Genomic DNA, 20,528 nt, shown 5'->3' with positions numbered 1-20,528 from the left:
GGCCTCCCAACTCCCCACTATACACAAGCAGCAGCAAGATGACGATCCCCCACCCACCAGCAAAAAAACATCAGCACCCTCCTTCGAGCACTCAAGCGTGCAGCAAAGCACAAATAAAGATACAGACTTGCAGTATCCCAAACACTACTCATTCACCCAGTAATTCTAAATGCCACAGGCTCTCTCTCTCCCTAATAATATATAATAAGATAATAAAATAATACTTTGATACTAAATTTTATGTTGAATTTGTTGTGCATTCTGGAATAGTAGGAAGCTTACAGGGCCGTTGCAGCTCTATTCTGATGTTGATACTGACCAGGAGTCGATTCCTGTCCTTCTGAGCCTGTGCTTCACTGTAATGTAGTTCCCAGCATTTCACCCTCTGGAGCAGAGTGCCCTCCCATAGCCTGTTGGCACGCTTGACATCTCTTTCACTGTTTACAGAGTTTACAGAGGGGTCTGTGCGGGGTCGAGTGAATGTGAAACTAAACTTCCACATCAGGAAAAAAAATGCCTGAAACTAATGTAAAGAAAATCAAGATGGAGAGTTTCCGCGCATTGGGATTGGTGTATAAAGCAACATTCAGAGAAGCCGGAATTGGTATATGGAGCTTTGAGAACTAGAGGGCTATGGGTAACCCTAGGTCATTTCTAAAAATAAGAACATGTTCAGCACAACATTGTGGGCAAAGGGCCTGTATCTTGCTGTAGCTTTTCTATGTTTCTATGTTTCAAAGTTTTGCACTCAGTACGGGGAACTTGTGCAGAACAGGTCAAAACGAGTAAGATAAATAAGTTACCATTCGTGCTTCCATTCGCTTTCTCAGTCCATCTGATTATTCTGAGCACTGAATGAGACAACACAACATTACTACCACAAGACTCCAGGTACAAGTAGATCAAGTCAGACCTCCGGGATCCCAGGACTCGCGGGGATAGCCTTGCGGCTGAGTCAAGAAACCTTCCACTTTTCTAAGCGCGCCCTAGCCTAGGAGATGTGCATCCATAAGAGAGGGTGGCATTTCATAGGCACGAGTATATTAAACATTTATTTTACAAGAAAGATGAGGGGAACTTTGATCAAATGATATCGGGATACAGTGCCCCATAACGGAGATTTGTGAATTCAAAGAGTTTATATTTAAGGTAAGATGTTTAGGGGGAATTCAAGGAAAATGTCAACAACAAATATCCCTACTTTTGATAATGAAAGGAATGTTCATTAATGTTTGGACCCAGACCACTGCTCCAGTAATATCAGTACAACTGAAATGGCAGGGAATGACTATTACCATCTAGGGAAGGCCCAAACATCAATCTTTCTCACAGAGTGCCATCGCCATTGTGAACTCTCCTCTTGGTGTGTACCAGTGATTCTATTAATATATCAGTTGCTGGGATTTTGTCTGGGCCCATAGCCTTTGCAATATCCAGTGCTTTCAGCTGTTTCTTGATATCACATGGAGTCAATCGGATTGGCTGAGTACTAACATATGGGATGCTGGGGACTTCTGGAGGAGGCCAAGCTAGATCATCTAGTCGACACTTCTGACTGAAGATTGTTGCAAGTGCCTCAGCCTTATCTTTTGTACAGGTGTTCTGGGCTGCTCTGTCATTGAGGATGGGGATATTTGTGGAGCCTCCTCCTCCAGTGAGTTGTTCGATTGTCCACCACCATTCATGGCTGGATGTGACAGGACCATGGAGCTTAGATCTGATTTTTTGTTTGTGAGACCACTTAACTCTGTCTATTACTTGTTGCTTATGGTGTTTGGCATACAAGCAGTCCTGTATTGTGGTTTCACTAGCGTGACGCCTTATATTGAGGAATGCCTGGTGTTGTTCTCGGCATTCCCTCCTGCACTCTTCATTGAACCAGGGGTGATCCCCTGGCCTGGTGGTAATGTTAGAGTGGGGGATATGCCAGGCCATGAGGTTACAGATTGCAGTTGAGTACAGTTCTACTACTACTGCTGCTGCTGATGGCCCACAGTGCCTCATAGATGCCCAGTCTTAGGTTGCTGGATCTGTTCGAAGTTTGTCCCATTTAGCACGGTGGTAGTGCCACACAATGTGATCTGGAGGGTTTTGTCAACGTGAAGACAGGATTGAGTCTCCACAAATACTGTACAGTGGTCATTTCTACCAATGCCGTCTTGGACAGATGCTTCTGCGGCAGGCAGATTGGTCAGAATGAGGTCAAGTGTGTTTTTCCCTCTTGTTGGTTCCCTTGCCACCTGCGGTAGTCCCAGTCTGGTAGCTCTGTCCAGTAGGACCCGACCAGCTCAGTCTATGGTAGTACTACCGAGCCACTCTCGGTGATGGACATTGAAGTGCCCCACCCAGAGTACATTCCGTGCCCTTGCCACCCTCAGTGCCTCCTCCAAGTGTTGCTCAACGTGGCGAAGCACTGATTCATCAGCTGAGGGAGGACAGTACGTTCCTTACCCGTGTTTAATCTGGTGCCATGAGACTTCATGGAATCCAGAGTTGATGTTAAAAGTTGCCAGGGCAACTCCCTCTCTACTGTGTACCACTGTGCCACTGTCTCTGCGAGGTCTGTCCTGCCGGTGAGGCAGTACATACCCAGGAATGGTGATGGTGGGATCCCGAATGTTAACTGTGAGGTATGATTCTGTCAGTATAACTATATCAGGCTGTTGCTTGACTAGTCTGTGAGACAGCTCTCCCAGCTTTGGCACATTTCCCCAGATGTTAGGAAGGAGGAATTTGCAGGGTCCACAGGGCTCATTTTGCTATTGTCGTTTCTGGTGCCTAGGATGATGCCCAGTCGTCCATTCAGGTTCATTCCGTACTATTTTCTTCTTAGTGGTTGGATACAACTGAATGACTTACTAGGCTATTTCATAAGGCATTTAAGAGTCAACCATGTTGCTGTGGATCTGGAGTCAAATATAGGCCTGACTAGGTAAACACTGCAGAACTCCTCCCATAAAGAACGTTAGTGAACCAGATGGGTTTTTACAACAATTGACATGGTTTCAAGGTCATCAGGTATGTTTATTGAATTCAGATTCACCATCTGCCATGGTGGGATTCGAACTCATATCCCCAGTGTACAACTGGGTCTCTGGGTTACTGATCCAGTGGTAATTACCACCACACCAAATCTCCCCAAAAATTTCCTTATGTTTGCATTGGGTAAATCCTGACATCCAAAGACTTTCAATCACCATATGTTTCTGTGAAGGGCAAAGGGTGAACAAGCTCAGTGTTGATGGTGATCTGGAGGTTGAATCATGACTATTATGCAAGTTGGCTGTTTTCACCATATACAATCCATTGTTATATCCCTCTGCTGCTGTGCTGCGACCTGAACTCATTTTATTCTGAATGATCAGTCCATGCCTCTTCATTCCTCAACCAGTTGCAGAATCCCTGTTTATTATTGCCACTTGAGAAAGTGCTCTGACATCACTACATGCTGTCCAAATTCTCAGTCCCACTCTGATATGTTCACATTTCCCACAGCAGATACCAGTTTCATCAACCTTATTTCTTTCAGAGATTTCAAAGGTACATTTAATGTCAGAGAAATGTATACAATATACATCCTGAAATTGTTTTTCTTCGCAACCATCCACAAAAACAGAGGAGTGCCCCAAAGAATGAATGACAGTTAAATGTTGGAACCCCAAAGCAACCTCCAGCTCCCCCCTCCCACGTGTAAGCAGCAAAACAACGATCCCACCCCCCACCAGCAAAAAAAAAGCATCTGCACCCCACCCAAACACTCAAGCATGCAGCAAAGCATCAATAAAGACACAGAATTGCAGTACACTAAAAACAACACGTTCACCCTGTAATTCAACATACCACAGACACTCTCTCTCCCTAATAAGGGAAAAAGGGGTGTCTCTGTTTCACAGCAACAGGGGAGACAGAACAAACAGCTCTGATTTACGACGTTAAAAGTCCATTGCATTGGTTTTTCTGACTCCGTGCCCAAAGAACTTGGATTTCTGCCCACACAGCCCGAGATCTTCCATGTCCCATGACACACACCGATTTCCTGCAGAGGCACCGACCGCAAGTCCGCACGCCTCCAGAGCCACAAAATCCCGAAACTCTCGAAGGCAAGCTAATCTTTTAGGCCGCATCCTTGGTATATGAAGTCATGGCGTGCAGCAAAACATCAATAAAGACAGACTTACAGCACCCCAGACACTACTCATTCACCTGATAACTTGACATACCACAGGCTCTCTCTCTCTCCCTGTGTTAAATAATAGAGTGCGATAAATAACTTTACAAACTGACAAAGATTTCCAAAATCAGGGAAGCTCTGGAAGACTGTGAGAGCATCATCTCACATATGGTGAGTTTGGAATCTCTTGGTAGTGGGAGCATTTTTATAATTTAATTACACTCTATTCTCAAATTTCAAAGTGCATTTATTGTCAAAGTGTTGGTTGCCTGTTGTTTCCAACAATGACGTAAAACCTGTGCGGGAGGAGTTTTATGGTGGAAAATCCATTGCACTGGGGCAGTTCCATTCTCTCAGCATCAAGTCTTGGTCTGATGGAACAAAATATCATCACAACTTCCTCGCTGCAGTGGATAGCCATGACGCCTTCTGTGCCTTGTCCTGCCCTTCGCTCTCCACGAAACATTGCAGCACCGCCTTCTTCACTGTTGGATCTTGTAGTTGATCTCATCCACCCAGACTGCTGGATCTGGCTTCACATGCTGGGGTGAACATATCCCTATCTCACCAGGGTCAGAGGTTCCCGGCTACCCTCACCTGGTTTAACCTGCCTGTTGAAGCGGTGTACCGGGGTGTGGCCACTGTTGCATGTGAACAGTTACTTGGAGCCACAGGTGAGGGCTGGGTGGCAGGTGGGGATCAATGGTGGATGAGCTGCCCTGGGCAGAGCATGACAAGCCCACCACCAGAGGTACTACCCCTCCCTGGACACCCGATACACCCCAAAGTATGTATGTAGTGTACAACCCTGACATTTGTCTTCCCCACGTACAGTCACAAAACAAAGAAGAACTATGAAACTAACCCTTACAAACCAAAAACATCAAAGTATTGATCTCCCTCCCGCACGACATTTAAAAACAAATCATGCATATGACAATGAAAAAAGTAAAGCACAGAATATTAAAAACATAGAAACATAGAAACATAGAAAATAGGTGCAGGAGTAGGCAAAACAGAAAATGAAAAGGCATATTTCAGGAGAGTTCAGCTCAGTGTTCATTATCTGCAGGTTGTCTGGATTTGATTGTAGTTGCAATGTCACAGATGCGTCTTCACCCCATAGATTCAACAAGTTCCTGTGAATCTTGGAGTTTGAGTAGAAAACACTATCTATTCAGAGTGATTATCACAGGCAACTGTGTGGCATTTTGGAGATGTTGGTTGATTTGCAGATTCCATGTTGTAGAGTGCACTACGGACAACGTTCTTTCTTATTTCCATTCAAACTTCAGCTCCGAGCATCCAGTGTTCCACCACATCCTTTCCTGAAACCTTGAGGAGGAAACACAACTCACCTGATATTCTCCTCTGTCAGGTTGACTAAAGTAATGAGAGAAATACAGTTGTGTATTTTCTGTTTAGCTACAAGAAAAAATTGGGCAAACATCGATTTATTCCAGCTTTGTAATGATGCAGCTCTGGTTGGGCTGCATCTGGAGGATTCCATTCATTTGTAGCTGTCCTATTATAAGAAGGATATGTAGGCTTTGGAGAAGGCGAGGAATAGGTTTACCAGGATGTTTCCTAGATCGGATGACATGTGCTGTGAGGAAAGTTTGGACAAACCGGAGTTGTTTTCTCTGGAGTGTTGAGGGATGGGGGTGGTGGAAGGGATAGTGTTGGGGGTTGCAGGGATATGGGAAACATGTTGGAAGTGTAGAAAATAATGAGAGACCTGGCAGGAGATATTTTCCCATAAATATCAGACACTACAAGGCATAGATGAGGTGAAAGGGCATGTTTAAAGGTGATGTTTTTACTCAGAGACTGGTAGTGCATGGAGTTTTCTGCCACAGATGGTGGTGGAAGCAGACACAACAGGAGCATTTAAGAGACAATTAGACAGACACGTGAACATGCAGGGAATGCAGAGATATGTATCTTGTGCAGGTCGATGGGATGAGTTTATTTTGTCATCATGGTCAGCAGGAACAATATGAGCCAAGGACCCTGTTTCTATGCTGTACTGTTCTATTCTTGCATTCTTCTCCAGTGACTAAAGAGGATTTGCTGATCATCCTTAAATAATCGTGATAGGCAAATAACCATCAGTCACTCTTTTTACTTCCTTCAAGGAGATAACCTACACAAAGGCAAAGAGGAGACCCGAGTCCCCAACCATTCTCCCTGTTTGGTGCTGGGATTACTAGATTGTCACACAGGCCACGCTGTGAGAAACAGCCATCAAGAATGGGAGGCGCAAGCTCCAGGTAGGTCAGAACATGCCACACTGTGTGTCTCTTCAATGAACCCTACCTCAGCAACTCCTGCCAGTGCACTGCACACTGAGTGCTCAGCATTCTCATTGGTGCATGGGATCTGCTTTGTTGATCAGCTGCCATCCTGATAAATCTGATCCCATTGTGGGGTTGGATCTGGAATTCCTGAGTGTAGACCCAGTGACCATGTTGAACAATGATATCAGTGTATGATGGAGGGGAAGCTGTAGGTGATGGTGTTCCCTTGCATCAAATTCCTTGCCATAGAACACAGAATGACTCAACATGGGAACAGGCCCTTCAGCTCATCATGTTATGCTGCACCTTTTAAGCTGATCATGTCTCACTGAACCAATTACTATGCCTGCACATGGTCCATATCTTTTCATTCTCTGCAATTACACATACTTTATCAAAGAACCTCTTAAACTCCTTAATCATATGTATTGCCATCAGCACCCCTTTCATTCTTCAACAGATACAACATCATCTTTTTCTTTATCTCAAAATGCCCCAGCATATTAACATGCTCCACACTGCTCACGCTGTTCCCCATGACTTTCCCCTTGTTGAATCAATACACAAAATCCTGTAGGATCTCAGTAGGTCAGGCACAGATGCTGCATGATCTGCTGAATTTGCCCAGTATTTTGTTTCGTACTCATTAGGACTTCTCCATGTCCTCCACCTCCAAGCGTATGTTTAATACTCTATTGTTATTTTCTTACACTTGATGTATGTATATAATGCCCTGGGATTCCCTTTAATATAACATGCCAAGGATTTTTCATTGTCTCTCCTGGCTCACCTCATTCCCTTTTTGAGTTCTTCTCTGGCTTCTTTACATCCCTCGAGGACTCTGTTCGATTATTTTAATTTCCTAAACTGTACGTACAGTTCCTTTCCCCTCTTGACTGAATTAATAATCTCTTTGCAATGCTCCCCTAATTTACCACACTTCCCCTTCCATCTGTCCAGAACATATCAGTTCCATATTCTCTGAAGTTGGCCATTAAACACCCTACAAAGAACAGATTTGCTCAACTACAACTATTCCTGATTAACCCTGCCTGATTGCTGCTTGAAACTCTGAGAATTTCATGCTTTCCTGTAATATCTGTACTTATTCGAAGCTATCAGAATTTAAGGTATTGTAATCACTCTTTCCTCTTATTTCCCCCCACTTAATGGTCAGTCAGCTGACCAGTCACATTTCCCAGTTACAGGTCTGGAGTGGCCTCTGTTCTAGCTGGAATATCCACATATTGTTTAAAGAAACTGTCTTTGATGAACCTGACAAATTCTGCCCTGTCTAACTCTCTTGCACAAAGAAGGCCCCAGTCTATTCCGGTGAAATTGCATTTACCCAATAAAGGAACCCTGTTGTTTTTGACAATCTTCCTGCATGTTTGTTCCTCAATATCTTGGTTACTACTGGGGTCTTTATAATGCAATCTGATCAGAGTAATTGCACCTCGAGCTTTACCTTTGTGGGCTCGGTGGAGAAGCCGCCCATTATCCACTCCCTCTGAGAGCAGCTGTGATATTGTCCCTGATCAGTAGTGCCCTGTTTTATTAGTGGAGATCAGGGGTTGTGAGTTGCTGTCAGAGTAGCCAAGAAGAAACAGTGTAGGGGATGTGTACGTGGCACACAGTGACAAGTCTGTGTGGTATTGGTGTCAAGAGTAGGTGGTTACACTCTCCTTGTTTGGAGATGGTCACAGCCTGGTACATTTGTTACAAATGTTACTTGTTTTTGTTTAACACAGACATGAAAGTCTTACAGCTTTTTCATGTTTTCAAATTACTTGTACTTTTTTTATTTTTCTTTATGGCACCCAGACTCATCTCTGTTGCCGCCCTCCACCCCGCCCCCACTGAGCATTCCCACCATTCCCATGCACCTGCTTATTTCTATCTAACAAATTCTCTCTCACACACACATCAAGTTTCCAACTTTCCCACCACCACCTGCAAGACAAGCAATTTACAGGGGCACATTAACCTAACAACTAACACAGTGTGGCAGGATCACCCGTGGGAAATTGACTCGGTCAGAGGAGATCATGCAGACTCCACACAGACAGCACCAGAGACCAGGAGTGAAGCCAGGTCACTGGTGGTGTCAGTCCGCTGCACCACTTGCAGTACAGTGTCACTGCACCCCCCCCTCGGGTCACTTTGTTACAGCAGGCATGAATTTGTTTAGCTTTCATGATGAAGTGAATTGAATCTTGTGTAATTATCATCAAATCTCTGACATCTGATCTTGTAGAGAAAGGGAGGACATTTATGATGGAGTTGATATTGGTTGAACTGACAGCTGTCACGTAAGGACTTCTGCACTGATATCATGAGGTTGTATGGATAGATTTCCAATTCTCATAGTTCTAGAGAGCAAGATTGCAACCTGATCTATGGTGTTATCCACATGAAATTTACAAGCATTGTTTGTGGTCCTGTAGGTTTGCCTGTTTGTTGCAATTATCACCCATGTTGGAACAAGCTGCTGATTTTTGAGGTAATTGGTCACTACAAGTTGTCCCAAATGAGATGGATGACAAGAGAATGGGGATCTGAAGAAATGGAGGTTTTTCATAATTAGAAATGATAATGATCATGTTTCTTTTCAGTCAACAGATGGCTGACGCTGAGGTTGCCACAGTCTTCGCAATGGCAGAGTTCATCAAAGTGATTACCAACATTAAAATAGGTGGAGTGGAACAGATTAATTTTCTAATGAAGCGGAATGTATCAGAACTGGATAAGACAGAGCTTAACATCGCAGTGACAGGAGAAACAGGTGCAGGAAAATCCGCCTTCATCAATGCCATGAGAGGACTTCGAAACAATGATGATGGAGCTGCTAAAGTTGGGATCACTGAAACTACAATGGAACCAGCTGGATTTCCACATCCCATTTTCTCCAACGTCTGCTACTGGGACCTGCCAGGGATTGGGTCCACACAATTTCCATCTGGTAAATATGTCAAGAAAATGAAATTTGAAATGTACGATTTCTTCATCATAATATCAGCTGGTTGTTTCAAAGAAAATGATGCAAAACTTGCTGAAGAGATTAAACAGCTCGGGAAAGATTTCTACTTCGTCCGCACGAAGATTGATCAAGATTTTTATTCAATGAGAAAGGGGGGAGGAAATAAAATTAATGAGGAAGAAAAGCTGGATGATATTCGGAGTAACTGCATTAGACGGTTGAGGGAAGTGAGGATTCTGATCCCGTCTGTTTTCCTGATATCCAGTTTTGAGCGGGATCGATATGATTTCAATCGGTTAAATAAAACACTTGAAGATGATCTGCCGTATATAAAGAAAAGTTTCTCTGTTCTAACCTATGCAAATCGAAGTGTGGAGATTGTTCAGCAGAAAAGCAAGATGCTGCAGAAAGATGTCTGGACGTTGGCAAAGCTATCGTTATCTCTGAGAGAAGCCGCCATTCCTGGTCTCTCTCTTGCTGATGACTTTAGCATATTGAAAATTGGAATAATATATTTTCGTAAATGTCTGGGTCTGGATGAAGCTTCTCTTCAAAAACTGGCCAACATTACAAATAAACCTGTGGAAAAGCTTAAGGCAGTCGTTAAAACTCCCCTGCAAGGGGAAAGATATGAAGATGTACTTATAATGTTGGCAAGGCGTGCTATAGCTGTTGGTTTACCTTTGGAAGTTGGTCTTTACTCTGTCCCTGCCATTCATTCCTGTTTTGCAGCAGGGTCATCATTTCTCATGAGCTACACAATACTGACCGATGCACTGAAGGACCTTACAGAGAGTGCAGAGAGGGTGGTGAAGGTTGCATATGGCATTGATTAACTGGTCAGCACCAACATCAATACAGTGAGCTAATGTTATGCTGTGGTTAAAATATTTAACAGGCCTGTCTCTAAATCCTGCCGTAATTCCACACAAAAACTTTCCCTTTGTTGCTTTCCTTTCTGAAATATTGCTTATCCATTTCTGAGAAAGACTTGTGCCTGACCAAGGGAGTGTGACTCTGTTAAAGACATGAAACAGGTGGACATAAATGACATGTGATCCTAATTTGAAGAGGAGTTGAGAAGTTATCTCCAGGTGTCTGAAGGATGCTCACCTGTCAATCACTAGCCCAGTGTCAGACTGTTTGGATATTATAAGGTCACAGTGTATGCAATATCGCTGTGTACAAACTAGTGGCTGTGTTTGCCCTTCAATATCTGTAAAGGTCTGATTGTGACATCATTAAAAAGGTAGTGGAAAGGTATTTCAGGAAACCATTTAAGAATGACTCCTAACTGAAGCACAGCTCACATTTAAAAGAGCTGTTGAAATCACTAGATCAAAATGAAACCACAGCCTAAGACACAACAGCAGACAGAGACAATTGAGTTGCAGTCTGGAATGAAATTGAGCGTGAACAAAATTGCAGTGTCTGAACAGAGACCAGCCTGACCAATCAAACTGTGTTACTGTTGTGGCAATGACTCACACACACCAGACAATTGCAGGTTTAAAGGTGAAACATGCAGAAAATGCAACAAAGTAGGTCACAAAGCATGTCCGGCAGACAAAAGTATATAGACTGCACAGGGAAGACAAAATGATAAAAAGTTGTTGCAGTTTCACAAAGAGCACTAATCTGCATGTTGCTCATGAAAAATCTGACAATAATGAGAGTGATACAGGACTGGGTAGACAAGATTTACATTGTGAAAACTGACAAGAGAAAAGCAGTATGAACCAGAAGTGAACGGAAAATTAATTAAAATGGAATTGCACAATGGCTCAGCTGTTTCAGTCATTTCAGAAAATCAGATTGAAAGTCACCTCGGAGGGACTGAACTGAAGCCTGCAGACATCCAACTAAGAACTCATACTGGAGAAAGATCACTCCAGTGGGAGTGACACTTGTAACAGTGAGGTACAACAACCAACAAGACACATTGAGTTTGTATGTGGTGAAAACAGCGGGGCCAGCATTGTGGGGATGTGAGTGGCTGAGACAACTGCAACTTGGCTGGAGAAATATCCTCCATTTGCATGCCACATCCTCTGCCATAGAGACAACTGAAAATGAATTGAGAACGATTCTGGATGAAGCCACAGCAGTGATCAAGGATGGCATTGGAAAACTCAGACATATCAACAGTAAGATAGAGTTATGCCACACCAAAGTGTTACAAATCCCATTTAGTTCCTTATATCATCCATGATAAAAGATCCAGTGAACTAGATCAGCTGGAGACTATATAAGTATTTTCAAGGTTGAGTGGAGCCCATGGGTAACAGCAGTAGTTCCAGCAGCCAAGAAGGATGGGTCTGATAGGATCTGTGGTGATGTGAATGTCACCACCAACCCAGTCCTGAAAGTAGATCAATGCCCTCTGCTCAGGATAGAGGATATCTTTGCAACCTTTCTGGAAGGAAGCATTTCAGCTGTGGGCTTTGCAGAGGCCGAACAACGGATGGTGACATCAGACGCTGTACTCACACATTATGATCCATATCATCCAGTGAAGCTTGCCTGTAGTGCCTTGTCTTGTGGTACAGATGCAGTCATGTCAACTGTTATGAGTGATGGAGGTGAACGCTCCATAGCCTTTGTGTCACGTTTCCTGATCACTGCAGAGAAACTAATGCACAGATTGTCAGAGAGGCCTTAAGTCTGGTTTGGGGAGTAAAATGATACAACCACTACCTGTATGGGAGAGAGTTTACCATCATTACTGATTATCAATCACTGGTGTCCATTTTCAATCCACAGAAGGGTATTCCACTAACTTCAGTAGCACAAATGCAAAGATGGGCTCTGATTCTTGGAGGACACAATTACAAGATTTAATTCAAGAAGATGACAAATCATGGAAATACTGACGGATTGTCCCATTTACACTTGGAAAAGGAAATACCTAAAAAAATTTACAAAAGAGGACACTCCTCTTGATTAAGACAAAGCACATCCGTACTGCACCACCCAGCTACAAATGGCTTCGTGGAGAGGTTTGTCCAGATTCTAAAGACTGCACTGCGATCAATGTCAGCAGAACACACTATTCTAACACTGAATCTGCAACCAAAACGTGTGGCAGCTCACTGGTCAGTCAAAAGGCAAGGAATTTTAAACCTCTAATGTCGGAATGCTATATAAAAAATCTCAAACCAGCACTATTGTATCCTGCACGTCTCAGAATCTCTCCTCCCGATGGAAATCGTCGTGTCTTCCATTCTACAACTGCTGCTCGGAGCTTTTTGGATGATAATTTCGCATCTGATACAGACACCCTCTATTAATCTGTGTCGGGTGCTTCCAGCACCAATTTTTTTTTTTCCTTTCTGGTGCTTTTTTTAAAATAAACCTTTTACTACCGTGTGATGAAGGTTTTTTATAAGTCCAAGATTTTTGTTCTTTGTTTATTACTATAGTTGTTATCCTATAACTTATATAGAATACTTATCTCTTGTGAATAACATCATCTTCCTTTAGTTAACCTTTTGTTTTAACTTTTCCTTTTTCGTTATCATTAATGATCTGATCCGACGATCATTTTTAGTTATATGTTTCCTATTTTTGGTTTTTGCATAATTAAAATGGCGACTTGTCTCTCTCTTTGTATAACCTCCTTTGTTTTTTTTCGGGACGCCATGTTCTTATGCTTCTTCTTCCCATAATCCTTTTTTTCCTTTTGGAAGTGATTTTTTATTTACTCGCCTATAACTAATTATACGCATTGACTAAGTTTTTTTAATTTCATATATTTTAGTAATTTTTACTATGTAGACTAATTATTATACTGGTTATTTTTTACACATATTAGTGTCCGGGAGGTCACATATTTAACATATATTTTTGGAGTTGCCCCCTGCAGAAATGGGGTTAGAATTAGTTTTAGTTAGAGCTTTTTTCAGCCTTCTTTGGCTTAGTTCGGGGTTCTTGGGGTTGGGGGAGGGGATAGTCTTTTTCTTTTCTAATTTTTTCTATTGGGCTGATTCAGAACTACAAAGATGTCCGCAGTGTCGAGATTTCCGGTTCCTCTCTAATCATGTATTCCTCTTCTGATTTCATGAGCTCACATTATGGTTAACCCCTTACTCACCAAAGGGTTAATTCTCAATTATGGCTCATACTATTAATTTTGTCTCTTGGAATACAAATGGTTTAAACAATCCAATCAAACGGAAAAAGATTTTCAAAGTGTTCCAAAGACTGAATGCTCATATTATTTTTGCACAAGAGATTCATGTAAGGAAAGAGGACAATCAACACTTCTTTAAGTTTTGGAAGGACCAACAATACCACTCAAATGCTCAAGCCAAAATTAAAGGCATTTCAATTTTTATTGACCCTCAATTACATTTATTGATCAAGACATTATTTCAGATCCTAATGGCAGATTTCTGTTAATTACTGGGGTACTTTTTAATAAAAAGGTCGCTATGGTTAATGTTTACGCTCCGAATGTGGATTATCCTGAATTTTTTAAACACTTATTCACTTCCTTTCCTGACTTAAATGAGTATATGTTCATAATGGGTGGTAATTTTAATTTATGTTTGAATCCCATGTTGGACAGATCCATACTTTACCGAATAAGTCAGCTACTATTATTAACTCTTTTATGTTGGATTCTGGGATTTCAGAAATTTGGAGATTTCTACATCCAAATGATAAGGAATTCTCCTTTTTTTCACATGTTCATCGTTCTTTTTCTCGAATTGATTATTTCTTGATTGACTCTCGTTTGATTCCATATGTAGTTGATTGTAATTATGACAGTATTGTTATTTCAGATCATGCTCCAATGAAACTTTCCATCAAGTTAATGGACACCTTTTGTACTAGCAGACAATGGCGATTTAACCCTATTTTCCTTCAAGATCAGGACTTTGTCAAATTTATAAAGGAGCAGATTGATTTCTTCTTTTCAACTAATACTACGGAAGAAGTTTCCAATGGAACTGTTTGGGACGCCTTTAAAGCTTATATCCGTGGTCAGATTATTTCCTATTCGGCCGGTTTGAAAAGACGTATTAACAATGAAATATTTTTGTTGGTTGATAAAATTAAAGAAGTCGATAAAAAATATGCTATTTCTCCTAGTAAGGAGCTGTACAAACACAGAGTTGAACTCCTATTGGAACATAGCTTATTATTAACATCCTCGATCGAAAATCAATTAATGAGAACTAGAAGTGATTTTTATATTCATAACGATAAATCGGGTAAATTACTGGCCAACCAATTGAAATTTGATTCGGTTAAACGTCAAATTACTAAGATTCGCAAACAAGATGATACTTTCACAGTTGATCATGTTGGGATAAACCAAACCTTTCAAGAATTTTATACCTCTTTATATCACTCTGATTTTCCTCATGATTCTAATTTCATGCATGATTTTTTAGGTAAATTGAGCTTTCCGAAATTATCAACCGAAGAGTCCCTATCATTAGAAACTTCCATTTCAGAGGAAGAAATAATAACTGCAATCTCATCATTGAATTCCGGTAAAGCACCCGGTCCGGATGGGTTTACAGTGGAATTTAAAAAAGTTTTTTCCTCCATTCTTTCTTCTAAGTTGTCTAGAATATTCAAGGAAGCAATCAGTTTAGGTAAATTAACACAATCGTTTTACGAAGCCTCTATTTCCTTAGTTCGTAAAAAGAATAAAGATCCTACCGATTGTGCATCATACAGACCGATATCTCTTCTGAATGTAGAATCTAAAATTTTTTCAAAAATTCTAGCAACTAGATTGGAGAAGGTGTTACCTCAAATTATTTCTATGGATCAAACCGGATTTATTAAAAATCGCTATTCATCCTTTAATATTAGGAGGTTAATGAATATTGTTTATACCCCCTCATTTACTACCCCGGAATGTATTATCTCTTTAGATGCTCAGAAAGCCTTTGACAGAGTTGAATGGCCTTGTTTATTTAATGTTCTTGAGAAATTTAATTTTAATTTGACATTTATATCTTGGATTAAATTGTTATATTACTCCCCGGTAGCCTCGGTTTGTACAAATAATTATAGATCTCCTTTTTTTTGTCTTTTTCGTGGCACTAGGCAAGGTTGCCCTCTTAGTCCTTTACTATTCAATATTGCTCTTGAACCTTTAGCAATTGCTATTCATGACTCGTCAAATATTGTTGGTCTTACCCGTGGAAACGAAATACATAAATTATCATTACATGCAGATGATTTGTTGTTATACATCTCTAACCCGGAGAAGACAATTCCTGCTATTTTAGATCTGTTAGCTCAATTTAGTAACTTCTCTGGTCACAAACTGAATCTTAATAAGAGTGAATTATTCCCTTTAAATAAGCATGTACCTACTTATGGACATTTACCATTTAAATTGGTTACTGATTCATTAATATATTTAGGGATAACAACTACGAAAAAATATAAAGATTTATTTAAAGCCATTTTTTTACCTTTAATTGATCAGATTAAACTTTTATTTACCAAATGGTCGCCAATCTCTTTGTCTTTGATTGGTCGGATTAATGCTATTAAGATGATCATTTTGCCCAAATTTTTGCATATATTCCAATTGGTTCCAATTTTCATCCCAAAATCTTTTTTTGATAACGTAGATTCAAAAATTACCTCATATATGTGGCAGAATAAAAATCTTAGGTTAGGTAAAAGGTATCTACAGAAATCTAAAAAGGAGGGAGGGGCTCGCCCTCCCGAATTTTAGATTTTATTACTGGGCAATTAATATTTGATACTTAAAATTTTGGTTATGAGATTTGGACGTATCTTTAAATCCTCATTGGGTAAATCTTGAATCTAATTCATTACAAGGGTTTTCTTTGGGTTCGGTTTTAGGAACTTCACTTCCTTTTACTTCTTTTAAATTATATAAACAAATGAATAACCCAATAGTTAAGCATACTTTACGTATATGGTTTCAATTCCGAAGATTTTTTGGGTTTAATCAATTTATTCTAGCAAGTCCCATTATATCAAATTTTCTTTTTCAACCTTCCACGATGGATCAAGCTTACTTTGATTGGAAAACCAAGGGTATAATATCTTTTCGCGATTTATTTTTGGATAATTGTTTTATGTCTTTTGATCAACTCTCTAATAAATATAATTTACCCAGATCTCACTTTTTTAGATATTTACAGATTAGAAACTTTTTAATTACTGTTTCCCCTAATTTTCCACACCCATATCCAATGGACATTTTGGAAAAAATTTTAGATTTAAATCTCTCTCAGAAAAGAGTAGTAGCAATTATATATAATATAATTATGAATTTATGTCCTGATGCTTCTATTAAAATTAAAGCTGACTGGGAAAGAGAACTTGAGATTAATATACCAACTGAAAAATAGGAAAAAATTCTTCAGTTGGTGAATTCATCCTCTGTAAGCGCTAAGCATAGGTTGATACAGTTTAAAGTAGCGCACAGGGCTCATATGTCCAAAGATAAACCATCTCGTTATTACTCTTATATTAATCCAATATGTGACAGATGTCATTTCGAGATAGCTTCTTTAACCCACATGTTTTGGTCATGTCCCTTGTTGGAGAAATATTGGAAAGATATTCTTGATATTATTTCAACGGTCCTAAACATAGACTTACAACCTCATCCAATTCCTGCTATCTTTGGACTACCAACGATAGACTTAAATAATTTAACCTCTTCATCACGAAGGATGATTGCATTTCTTACTTTAATGGCTAGAAGGTCCATTTTGTTGAATTGGAAAGAAATTAACCCTCCTAAGGTATTTCATTGGTTTTCACAAACTATGGCGTGTTTGAATTTGGAGAAAATTAGAAGTGCAGTTTATGACCTTTCCATTAATTTTGAAAAAACTTGGACGCCATTCATTCAGAATTTTCACTTGATGTAATTTGATCATTTCCAAACTTGTTTTATCTCTCTGTACTGTTGTTGGAGGGGAATAGAGTCGTCGACACTAAGGTTTTCTTCTTTTCCATTTTTAAGTTGTTAGTTTTGCCCAAGTCTTTAGTTTAGTTGATTAATTTTGTTTTTCTTTGGGGATGGGGTTTGTTTTTTTTTGGTTTTGTTTTTTTTTTCTTTTTCATGATTTTTTTTTCAGCTTTTTTTTGATTTGTATTATCCGTTGTCAGTTCTACATGATTGGGAGCTTTGTTAACTTATACTATTTGATTTTACAATTACTTTTCCTAAGTGTAACAATATTTCTCCTAATATTTGTATTATTGCTATGTTTTGTTTCTCTACTTCGAAATTAATAAAAAGATTGAAAAAGAAAAGACAAGGAATTTGATTAAAAACATAGCTAATTACCCCTTTTCTGAAGCAATCTGTGGTAAATTTCCACTGCCAACAGTGAAGAGGCAAGCAAGGCAAAGCAAATTCATGTGATGAACCATGATGGTACTTTGCAGAATTTAGGCAATGCAGTCAGGCATCTGAAGAGGAGAAATCGAGGCAGAGGAGGTTCAACACCCATGCAACGGGCTGACATGCAAGGTTGGATCGCTCTGCGCACCAAGCCAGTTTGGAGAAATTGAGAGCGGCTTTAGGCTGGGCAGTGAAATCTGGGCACTGAGCGAGTTGCTAGGCAGAGTGGTCTAGGCCCAGAGCCTTTCGCTGCTGTTTTGCCTGGGTCCTAGCGTACGAGGTAGGATACTGTACAATTTAATCACTGGTTCAGATATACTAGAAAGTAAAGTGTCAGGATTGGAGGTGAGAGCCGAAATCGCTCAATCTCCTGTGATATCCACTCCCCTCCATGGTACTGAGGTTATGAAGACTACCCTGGTGCTGTGATCCGTACCCGCTAATATAATGAACTGATACCAAGGCTTTGGGCCTACTGCATACTGCTCTGGGTTTTGGAGCGAAGAACTCACTTCAGTTCAGAATATTGTTGCTCAGTTCTGATGTTTGCATGATTTGTGCTTCCTTTTCCCTCTCTCTGCACATCAGGTCTTTATCTGATTTTCTTTTCATTGGGTTCCTTTGGATTTTCTACTTTGTAGTTGCCTGTAAGCAAACAAATCTCAAAATTGCATGATTCATACATTCTTTGAGAATAAATGTACTTTGAAACTTGAGTCAGAAACTCACCAATTTCGTCCTTGCATATTGTAATGCAACACACTCCACAACCATCAATCCACCAGCTATTCTGTGGATGTCTATAGAGTAGTTGTATTATATAGTAAATGGTACATGGATGTGTGTATTATGTGAGTGGCTGAGTAGCAAGGTTGGTGATATTGCAAATATATTGTTTGATTAAGCATTCTTTGTTTTATTTAATAATCAATTACGGATTATATGAAATAGTGCGTGAATGACATACGTCATAAGTGCATGCCTCGATAATTGTAAAAACAAAGAGTATGTTTGTCCCAGTCTCCCTGTGTTTTTCTTTGATTAGTTTTATGATTTAGAGTTACAACACATAATAGTTTTGTTCCTCCAGCCTGTGTGTGGCCTCATTATGGCACCAGAGGAGGTCATGGGCAGGCATTTCAGAACGGGAATGGAAAATTGAATTGAAATAGGTGGTAATGGTAAACACCACCTTTAGTGATAGACAGAGAGAAGGTCCTCGATGAAGCAGTTCCCATTCTACATGAGGTCTCTCCGATGTACAAGAGGCCACACTGAGAGCTCTGGATACAGTAGATGACACCGACAGACTCGTAGGTGATGTGTTGTGTCACTTAGAAGGACTGATCCTCCCTGAACGGTGATGAGGGAACAGGTGTAGGGACAGGTTTAGCACACCTGTTTGCAGGCATAAGTTTCAGCAGGGAGATCAGTGGAGAGGGATGAGTGGACAAGGAAGTCATGCAGAGACCAAGCTCTATGGATGGGGTGGGGTGTAGCAGAATAGAAAGATGTGTTGAGTGGTAGGAACCCATTTGAAATGGTGAATATTACAGAGAATGATATGCTCGATACAGAGGCTTGTGGGGTGATAGGTAAGGACAAGGGGAACCCTATGGGAAAAGCTGCGGTATAGTCAAAATAGCTGGGAGAGTCACTAGATTTATAAATTATATCTGCAGATTGAATGTCTCCAGAGATGGAGACAGAGAAATCAAGGAGGAAAGAGGTGTCAAGGAAGGACCGAGTGAATTTGACAGCAAGGTGGAAGTTGAAGGCAAAGTTGATAAAACAGGAGAGTTCAACACGGGTGCAGGAAACAAGACCAGTGCAGTCATCGATGTAGCACAGGAAGCGTTGGGGTGCATTACCAGTGCAGACTTGTAGCCAACAAAATGTCAGGTACAGTTGGGGTCGTCACAGGGGCCCATGAGAACACGGTAGGATTGGAAAAAGTGGGAGAAGCCGAAGGAGAACCAGTTCTGACAAAGGGAGGAGGGTGGTTGTGGAGCAGAACTGTTCAGGTCTATTGTTCAGAAAGATTCAGAGAGGTTTACATCCTTCATAATGAGGGAGAGATCTGTATAGGGATTGGACATCCATAGTGAATATGGGGCAATCAGGGACAGGGAACTTTATGACTGAGGTGTTTGAGAGCAGGTGAAGTGTCAAGGATGAAGACAGGAAGGGACTGAACCAAAGAATTCTGAGTATTTGTGTAGTGAGGAAAGCTACCTCCATGCAGGGGACCAGAATGTGACCCATGCGGAGACATCTGATGGATCAGTCGAATGTCGGATTGAACCAGGAACTGAACTACTGTTGCTGTAAGAGAAATCCTGTGATGCAGGATGAAGAGCAGGGAGAACCAGAAATGTACAAATTAGAACTAGACAGAAAAATGATTCCAGACATTACGGGCATATTTGGAGGAAGTAGAAACACTACAGTGAGCAGAAAACATGAGAGGGATGAGGAGGAGGTCAGTGGAGGAAGTCAGGAGTAAAAGCACTGTTGTCGTGCACTAAATACCAATTGTATTTTAATATTCTTTTTGTATGTTTCACTCTGGTTCATAGATTGCAGCTTATCCATTAACAGGAACACATCAAGAGTCACAGAGAGATCCGACGTGGAAACAGGCTCTTTGGCCTCCCATGTCCATGCTGACCGTCAGACAAACAACTGATTACTTGCAGTCCAGAAATTATA

General features: G+C 40.7%; 2 protein-coding genes across 9 annotated transcripts in view; both read left to right on the top strand.

Moving 5' to 3' along the window:
- Window positions 1-18,747, top strand: part of LOC140204094 (interferon-inducible GTPase 5-like) — a 34,486-nt gene extending 15,739 nt beyond the window's left edge. For 4 of the 5 annotated variants that reach the window (XM_072270424.1, XM_072270422.1, XM_072270421.1 and 1 more), the window contains 2 exons: window positions 6,310-6,444; window positions 9,087-18,746. In XM_072270424.1, the coding sequence (XP_072126525.1) occupies window positions 6,425-6,444; window positions 9,087-10,287 (1,221 nt within the window). In that variant the 5' untranslated portion in view covers window positions 6,310-6,424 and the 3' untranslated portion in view covers window positions 10,288-18,746. Of the gene's footprint in view, window positions 1-6,309; window positions 6,445-9,086 lie in introns of all 5 variants that reach the window. The other variant, XM_072270426.1, reaches the window with a different exon arrangement.
- LOC140204100 (interferon-inducible GTPase 5-like) overlaps window positions 1-20,528 on the top strand; it is a 628,716-nt gene that overhangs the window by 524,354 nt on the left and 83,834 nt on the right. The gene's annotated exons all lie outside the window — the stretch shown is intronic.

Source organism: Mobula birostris, chromosome 10 (genome assembly GCF_030028105.1).
Source record: "Mobula birostris isolate sMobBir1 chromosome 10, sMobBir1.hap1, whole genome shotgun sequence".
Classification (NCBI taxonomy): domain Eukaryota; kingdom Metazoa; phylum Chordata; class Chondrichthyes; order Myliobatiformes; family Myliobatidae; genus Mobula; species Mobula birostris.
Note: the sequence above shows the minus strand (reverse complement) of the source record. Positions and strands in the feature narration are given on the sequence as shown.